General features: G+C 38.4%; 1 protein-coding gene across 1 annotated transcript in view; it reads left to right on the top strand.

Moving 5' to 3' along the window:
* ADAMTS9 (ADAM metallopeptidase with thrombospondin type 1 motif 9) overlaps positions 1–8,892 on the top strand; it is a 154,526-nt gene extending 145,634 nt beyond the window's left edge. The window contains exons 38-39 of the mRNA XM_023529708.1: positions 5,309–5,465; positions 7,354–8,892. Coding sequence (XP_023385476.1) covers positions 5,309–5,460 — 152 coding nt within the window. The 3' untranslated portion in view covers positions 5,461–5,465; positions 7,354–8,892. The remainder of the gene's footprint in view (positions 1–5,308; positions 5,466–7,353) is intronic.
* The last annotated feature ends 349 nt before the right edge of the window (positions 8,893–9,241 follow it).

Below are 9,241 nucleotides of genomic sequence, written 5' to 3'. Positions count from 1 at the left end.
TTCAATTTTCCAAACCCGATTGGCAATAAAATGTTTTCCCCAAGCAAAACTAAAGGGAAATTCTAGTCATTCAGGGTAAAACTGAATCACCGGAACCATTTGGAAGGCAGAGATGCTGTCTCACTGTCAGGAATAAAACTGGTAAAAATAAGTCTCAATGTCTGTTTTACTGTTGGCTCCCGTGAGTGTGAGAAGAATTCTTCTCCTATTCTTAACTAATAAAAATAATTATTTTTATAATCGAAATAGCTACTATTGCAATTTACATGCATTAAAACCCATTCCTCCAGCTTCTCATCAAATTCTTGGGAGGGTAATCTGAGAAGGTGGGTAGAAGGTAAGTGTGTGATGTTTTTTGGTGGTGAACTCCATCTTCTCCACCAGTCCCAGTCCTTGGTGCTGATGTGCAAGCCCACAGTGGCTGTAGAGTATAGCTGTTAAGCATGCAGACTGTTATGTCAAATTGCCTGAGCATGCACTTACTAGTTCTGCCATCTTGGGCAAGTTATTTAACTTCTTGGGGTTTGGGGGGGGTGGTGCTCGCTTTTTTCATCCATAAAGTAGGGGTTTTGGTGGCCTTTAAACCATTGTGTTCTTAATAATGTGATAGGGATGTAAAACTGTTTGCATGTCACCAGATAAAGAGCAGGCACACCATAGGCATTAACTATTAATGTTATAACATTTTAATAGCCCTGAGGCTTGCCATAAGGTTTTAGAGGTCAGTCAGGGATGATGGCTTGCTTGAGATAGAGAATAGAAGGCCAGGATACTGCAGTCTGAGCTGAGGCTGAGCCTGGACCCAGCTGGTACCCACAGCACCATGTGGATTTTGTCCACATGAGCCCCCACCACAGCCAGGAATGAGGCATGTGGGACACGCCTTTGACTCAGGGATGGACTTCTAGGCAAATGCTTTAGCTGCACCTGCTAAGGCTCAGAGGCCGAGTTTCTACTCTGCTTGTGTGTAAGGGACAGACAGACAGAACAAGGAGGGTGGCACAGATGTGAGATCAGAGAGAATGTTGAAATTCTGAGTTCCTCTGCTAGTGATCTTCCATGTACCCTCAACTCATGAATGTGCTCAGGTTACAAAAGGGCCTTCAGCCCCATCTAGAAGTTCCCTGCAGCTCCACGTGCCCCATTCTCAGAGCTGCTATGTGAGCTTCCATCCAGAAGGAGGGTCTGGAATGGCCTTCAGACCCAGGCAGAGTGAAGGGAGGTTCACTTCAGGCTGGATGGGAGAGGTGCCAGTGGGTCTCCTTGCTTCTTTTGTGTGCCTGGGGAATGTGCGGAGCTAGAGGCCTGTGTTTCCAAGGCCTGGCTGCCTGGCCCTAGGGCCTAACAGACATTCTCTGCACTGGGGGAAGAGCTATAAATCAAAGAATTGCTTTGAAATTAAAAATTAGTGAAAGTTGTATTACCATAAAGGAGATAGACTCAGTTCCTATCTTCCAGTTCATTTACAACCAGTAGAGTTTAAGGTAACATGAGATAAATGTGTATGTGGTACAGAATCAACTCTCATTTATCCACCATGGACACTTCCCAATGTGTAATTCACTTATGAAAATCAAATTATCTACCAAGTATAAAAGTCATACTATAGACCAGTAGAGTAAAATGATATATATAAATGTATGTGTGTGTGTGTGTGTGTGTGTGTGTGTGTGTGTGTGTGTGCGCGCGCTTTGTATTCTGTACATTCCTATAGAAATGACAACATTTGTACATTTATTATCTAGGGCTGTATTGGAAAAATATATTCATACCTACCATGTTTTATGGGCAATTTCACCACCAGCATGCTCCAAAGAAATGTAAATAAGCATACTTCAATCCAAGATGTGCTGGCTTTCCTAAATCACGGGAGCCAACCTCCCCGGCTCTTACTGACTGGAAAAAAAAGAGAGAAATTAGGGGAAAGTATGAAATATGAACTAGTCTTAATAGAGCAGTGAGTCATTCATTTTAATTATATAAAAGAGCTCAAACGAGGGTAATAAAATATTTATTGAAATATTTAGAAGGCTTGCTTTAATGAAGAAATAAAAATGATTTGTAATTAGTCTTTCATTGTAGATGAGAGGGTGCTTCTAAAATGCTGGAAAATATACCTTTTTCTCTGAAATAGGCACTGTTTCCATGACAATCATGTTTATGTTATGCATTTTCTCAGTCTGTATTTTTATTCTGTAGTAAAAATGATAAGTTTACCTCAGCCTTTATCTAAATCAAATTAAGGGTCCCAATTAATGAAATAACATGAACACTGCAGTCATTATCAGTGATTTTATAATTACCAAGACTTCTCTTCATTTCCAAGAGAGCAGGCAATGATAGAGATCCACATATAAAAAAAAATGCCTGATACTAACAACTGATATTTATTGAGCACAAATATTAGGCCAAGTACTAAGCTAAGCACTTTACATGCATTCTTTCATTTACAGCAAACCTATGAGGGGAGACTCATATTATCCCCCATTTTATAAAGGCACCAGGAAACTGAGGCTTGCAGAGATTATTGAAAAATGCAGTACAAGACCCAGGCGGTTTGACTCAGGTTATCTCACTGCAGGGTCAGGACGGAGTTTGGGTAAAGCATAAGCTTTAATGAGACAGAAGACATTCATAACATACCCATATCCTTGAGGCCACCAGGCCAGTACTGCAGCCTGGGGAGCAGGTTCCTAGCTAGAGAGTTTGTCTTGGCATCAAATCCAGTTGGGGGTGTCAGACTAGCTCCACAACTGACATGGGCCCTTAAAACCAGGACCAGGTAGGGTCATAGAAATCACTCTCCCAACTCAATCTCATTCATAATCAAAGGCAGACAAATTAATAAGAAATTATTTTGTTCTCTTTTTTTGTTAAACTGGCAAAGTGTCTCTTTTGTGTTCTTTCTTTTTTAAACAAGATTATCCATTATTTGCAAGCGACTTTCACAGTTTGGCCATAAGAATGAAATCTTCATGCACTTTGACCCAGTTCTGGGAAAATAGTACAAAGATATCCTGAAATGCAGGCACAAGTATGGTCCATCACAGTGTTATTCCCAGTAGTGGAATATGTGAAACATCTATGATGTGGAGGGGTGGAGGGTGCCTAATATGGCATGAATTAGTGTTCTCTATTATCAGAATTGGTAATAAATATTTATCTGTAAATGCTGATTGGAGATGAGATTTTCTGTATTTCATCTTTAAAAGTGTTTATTTACACAAATAGGTATTACCAAATACTGATATAGTCCACAGTCATATAATTTTAATCGAGCACATTCATGTCTTGGCAAGCATTTATGGAATTCTATTAGACTTTTCTCCTGATATTTGCCTTTTAGCATGTCATTACACTGCAGATTAATCACTTGCAATTAAAGGTGAGATGGAAGCTCTTCGATTGCCTCGTTAAACGGATTTTGAAATATGAACATTTTCTTTGCACCTACATCAAAGTACAAAAAGCTGCTGGAACTACAGTTCAAGCTTGGAAAAATTATCTCCACTATAAATTTATGTGGAATGGAGAGGTAGCTTCTTATTATAACTTTTAATCGAATGGGAAGTTCATAAAGCAGCTTAATATTACTTACGACTCACACGGTGTTAGTTTTTATTGAAATGACTTTACCACAGTCTAAGTTTTGCCTATAAGTGGCAGTTTTGCCTTGTAATTTTAGGTTCAATTCATTAAGAAATATTATCCAGTTTGGAGCAAAAGCTAATGTTCAAAGCCATTGAGTGTTCAGTTACGGTGATTGAGAGCAGTTCTTGTTCAGAAAAATTTTAATCCCAGCCCTGAGATCAAAAACTCACAATAAAACTTTACCACTGCTAAGTCATCAAACCGCTGTATGGTAGGACAAATCAGGGTGTTCAGCTTCTAGCTCTGACAGAAAAATATACAAAACTGATGATGGTTAAGTTCATGATAGCAAAAGAAGTTCTGTGACATTTGATATATTCGAATATTTTTCACGAAGCACCTACTGATAAATAACACAATGAATAATCATAGGCTTTCAATATCTGACATTCTTACAAGCTTTGTAAATTTGACCAACTAAAGCTTTTCTGCTCCCCCATATTTTCACCACTGTCAGTTGTGAGCACTTCTTAGCAAATTCTGATTCAGTTGTTCTGCACTAGTGTTTCCTCAACCTCTTTAGTATTTTCTTGCCTGAACTTGTTGCACACAGACTCTTCGTGGAGATTAATTCTTTAGTCACTTCGGACTCAGCATTGTCTCCTCAAGTAAAAACAACTGCATAGTATCAGTAACATCTGTCAGTTCATGAAGAGCCAAAGAAAACCACTCAAAATTATTTGCCTTGTTTTTTAATTGATCATTGATGTTTTTCCCAATGTCATTAACTTCTCAAGCAATTGTTCTTGCCAAAAGGATAATAGTCCTGAGTTTATTTTCTTTGGACACATTCTTCCAGCTGTTACAATTAAACAAGATTTTATTAACTTATGATGGATAAAGTGTTTTCCTTGCCTGCTAACAAATGAGCCACTTAGAAACTTACTCATTTTTATTTTTTCTTTATACTCATTTTTTTTTTTTTATTTCATGAAGAAATTATCTTATGATGATATGTTCCTTCTACATTTTCTAAATTTCTAACCATTGCTTTCCTGTGACTTGGGAATATCATGATGAATGCTGAGTTTGGTAATGTTGATATAATTTGTATTCTTATACCAGAGCTCTAGTGTCTGCATGATAAATGTAATACTTTGCCATCTAAACTTGGTAACAGAATAATCCCCATGCCACTGCTCCCTAAAAGTGCAATGTTCAAAGTCCACTTTTCTATTCTCATTTTGACGTGATAGTATACACGGGTAAAAAAATTGGGCAAAAAGTTATGATGCAGCAATATGCATGGCCCTCAAAATGGTGTCACTGTGATTTGTAGTATGCTGAGTAGCAGTGTGAAGCAGAGAGCTGTTACAGCTACTTGGCCCTGATACTGGAGCATGCAAGCAGCTGTGGATATTTGATAAATGAATGAACATAGCTATGTCCCAATAAAACTTTATTTGTGGACACTGAAATTTGAATTTCATGTAATTTTCACATGTCAAGAAATACCATTTTTGGTTTGCTTCTTCTCAAGCATTTAAAAATATAAACACTATTGATATGTAGGCCATGCAAAAAGAGGTGGCAGGCTGAATGGAGCCCATAGGCCATAGTTTCTCAACCCCCATTGTAGGCCATAGTCAGGATACTGGGCTCCGCTCCTGTTCAGAAAGTCTACCTCTTGAATGTGCAAGAATGATTTCCTAAAAAGCCAGTGTAAGCCCTAGAAGCATTAGCGAAGCAGGTAGTCTAAGATCATGTATCTCCTTGCAGGATGGTACCCAAGTCGTAGGGAAATGTGGTGGTTACTGTGGAAAATGTACTCCGTCCTCTGGCACTGGCCTGGAGGTTCGAGTTTTATAGTTAAGGTAAGTAAATTCTATGTCTGACTGTCTGTCTGTCTGCCTGCCTGCCTGCCTGCCTGCCTGCCTGCCTATCTATCTATCTATCATTATCAATCTCATTCTTTCTGTAGCCTAATGATTAGCAAATGTAGCCAGGTCTGTTGCCCCTAGACAGGTGATTGTTAAGCATCTTGAGTCCGAATCAAAGCTATTCTGCCTTTTTGTCTCTTGCTCATCTATCCTCACATGACAGAGGCCATCTGTCCCTTAGCTTTCTGCATCAGATTCCTCTGCAGTGCTTATTGAAAATCTGCTTATTGGCTTCATCTCTAGAAGTTCTGCTTCATTGGGTCTGGTAGATACAGGAATCTGTATATTTAATACAATGAATTCTGATGCAGGTGACTCACAGGCCAATCTTCGCAAAATACTACCTAGGCATATAATAATAACAATATTAAGGGCAATCACTGGGACCTAACTGTGTGTCAGGCACCAAGCCAAGCACTTTGCAGGCATTATTTCATTAACTTCTCATAAGAAAGCCACAAGATGGGGCTATTGTCCTCAGTTCACAGATGGAAGCTGAGGCTCACAACAGTTAAGTAGCTTGCCTTCGAGAGCAATGAATTCCCTTGGCAGAACCCAGGAATGTCCTAAACCAAAGCCACTGCTCTCAATTTCTGCACCATTGCATACACTTTGAACTCATAGTACGATCTAAGAACCAGTATGGTCAGCATCACCTGAGAAATCTGACAGTCCCTGGTCTAACTACATTATGCCAGCAAGTGCTTCCTCTGCTGGGCGGAGGACTAAATTGGTTCCTCTTTTTCTCGCCCCAGTGCCTTCAGCCACAAGGGATGAACTCAGCCAACTCATGTGATGCCCCACCCTTCACTACAACTTAACTCAAGTTTCCAAAAGCCCATTACCCTACAGCTCTTCAAGATCTTGACACAGGAGTATCTAGTTGACATTTATGAATTCATATTTCAATGTTTAATTACACATCCATATATTCAAAATTATGATCTTAAATTAGGATTATAGCCATTGCAAGAGGCAATAGAAAAAAAAAAAAAAGGAAATTTACTCTCCTCAATAACTGGAATGTCCAAGCAGAGGGCTAGCTTCAGGCATGGCTGGATCCAGAGACTTAAACAGAGTCGTCAGGACTCTTTCTCCACCAATCAGCAATGCTTGTCTCTGAAATGCCTTCATTTTCAAGCAGATCATCTCCCCCACACCACAGCCCCTGACAGCTCTAGGCTTACATCATCCTTACAGCTTGTGGACCCAAGTAAATGCTCCAGCATCCATTCCGCACAAGGACCCTGGCTCTGATTGAGTCACATGGCCACTTCTGAATCAATCACAAAATCCAGGGGATGGAGATTATGTACTCACCTAGAGTTGGGTGATTAACAGCTTCATTTGGAGGAGAGATGGTTCCCAAAGACAAGAAAGGGTTTGTTATCAGAAACAGGGAGATGGGATGAAGGCAGGCAGAGTCGTCAAGTATCCACTAGAGATTCCCATTATATGTGTATTTTATATTTTTTATATATAATTAAATAAATTTTTGTTTATGTGTTTTAAAATTTGAGTAAGTATATATACATAATATTTACATGTATATATAGGAAAAAGACTAGAAAGAAATATGCCAGTATTTAAAGAGTATTATTTCCGGTTGGAGGATTTCAAGTTGGAGGTTTTTTATTTTATTCTTTATACTCCCTTGAAATGTACATGTTCCTTATAGCAAACGCACATTATTTTCAAAAGCTAAAGAAAATAATTTGTTATATTTAAATTCTATATGTAAAAATGTACAGATTATCTACTCTTAACTTACGGCATTTGAGTCAGAAGATTTATATTTCTTGGTTGGTTGGTTTGTTTTCAGGTGCTCTGAAGAGGAAGCCATGATGGAATGGATGAAGGATCGTAATGCAATACCTCCACCTTAAATTTGTATGTGTGTGTGTGTGCGTGTGTGTGTGTGTATGTGCGTGTGTGTGTGTGTGTGTGTGGACTTGTATGCTTATGTGTGTGTACATATGCATAAACACATACATACACACACCCATATATATATACTATATATATATATATATATGGGTGTGTGTATATATGTGGAATATCCTAATGATGTAAAGTTTAATATTTATGTTTGAAATTATTTATTGTGATGTAATATTTTTGTACGTAAAATGATTCTATTATGACTGCCTTTTGCATTATTTTGTCCTTGCAGTCAGACCACTGCATTTTACGTACTCTACATTATATGTAGTCCTATGACAAAAGTGATCCTTCATTATCACGGTACCCTATTGTTTACTTTCTATCTGTAAATGTTTTATTGTTACTTTTTTTTAATTGTAATTTTTAAAAAACAATCTAGTTGCAATCAAGGTGCTACAAGAGTATTTTTGGCATTTCTAGGAAAGCATTGTTAGCCAAGAAGGAATTTTATGATGTCACAGATTATACCAGCTATAATTATGCTAAGTATCTATTTAGTTTCATGTGATCTCTGGGAAAAAAATTGCTGCCTTGGTGCTAATATTGTATGTATTTAAGTGATCTTCAGACTCAGAAATTAAACACATTTATTAAAAGAGAGGAATGGAAGGACATTTTCCAATGGACAGAATCACTTGGATAAAATAAGACCAGATGTTTACCCTTATTTTTGGACATGCTTTTTTTGGGAGAAAGTTGGCCTCTGTTCTTCTTGTCGTTATTGTTATTAATATGTTTTGCTTCAGTTCATGGTGCCTTGGTCCCTCTTCCGTTAAATGGAGGGTCCCCCGTGCAGCTTCATTACAGAGTGATGTCGAGAAGGTGAGATCCTTTCAGCATTTTGCCAAAATATCCTGAAATGGTGTCCAAGTTTCTCAGCTGCAAGACAGAGGATACGTAGGATTGGGGTGATCTTCAGCACCCCCAGAACACCTGGAAAAATTCAGAACCGGGGTCTTAGTCATCGGAATTGCCTTTTACATGAAAACATTGGCTGACACATGACTTTTCTTCAGGCCATGAGCCTAAGATCATGCCAGTGTTCGTGGCTGCTGCAGTAATTGGCATTTGTGGTAAGAAATGAACTGAGAAGTACAAGATGCCCGAGTCTTTTTCATCTTCCATTAATCCACTCTCTTCTTTCCAAAATGGAAATGCCAAAGCTATGGTCTTTCTCCACTTCTGACCTGATCGAAGGGAAATCATCGCCAATGCCCTATGGCAGACACTCGGTTTGAGAAATCTGCCCACTTCCCAAAACCAAAGAGATTAGGAAAAACTGGCAGCATTCGTCATCCCCGCCAAAACTCCAGAGTGCTCCAGGAAAAGTTATATTCTGTGTATGAATACGTGTTATTCTTCATTATTAACACATTGTGAAAATATACTATGAATAAATACCATGACCACAGCCAAACATTGTGTTTCACATGGTTTCTGGACTCTTGATTTAAGTCAGAATGAAAACATCTTTAGTTTTTAAGATTGCCAGATTGAGAAGAAATGCAGATTTTCTTAATCCTGTCAATTACAGTTGCTGTTCTAGAGACAAGTAAGTGATAGGGACTATCCTCAAAGTCTGTCTTTTTATCACTCAAATCAGTTGAAGTGGTTCTGAAAATCAGACATCAATTTATTGTCTGTGTAATGGGGCAAAATGAACAAATAGAACAAGAGATTTTAGAGGAATTTGGGAACTTCATTGTTAAATTTTTATAACAGCTTCTACTCTACAGACTAATGGTGTTCTGAGAAATGAGAGCTTT

This window comes from Pteropus vampyrus, unplaced genomic scaffold, assembly GCF_000151845.1.
Source record: "Pteropus vampyrus isolate Shadow unplaced genomic scaffold, Pvam_2.0 Scaffold41, whole genome shotgun sequence".
NCBI classification, from domain to species: Eukaryota; Metazoa; Chordata; class Mammalia; order Chiroptera; family Pteropodidae; genus Pteropus; species Pteropus vampyrus.
This window is presented reverse-complemented; position numbering and strand designations above follow the sequence as displayed.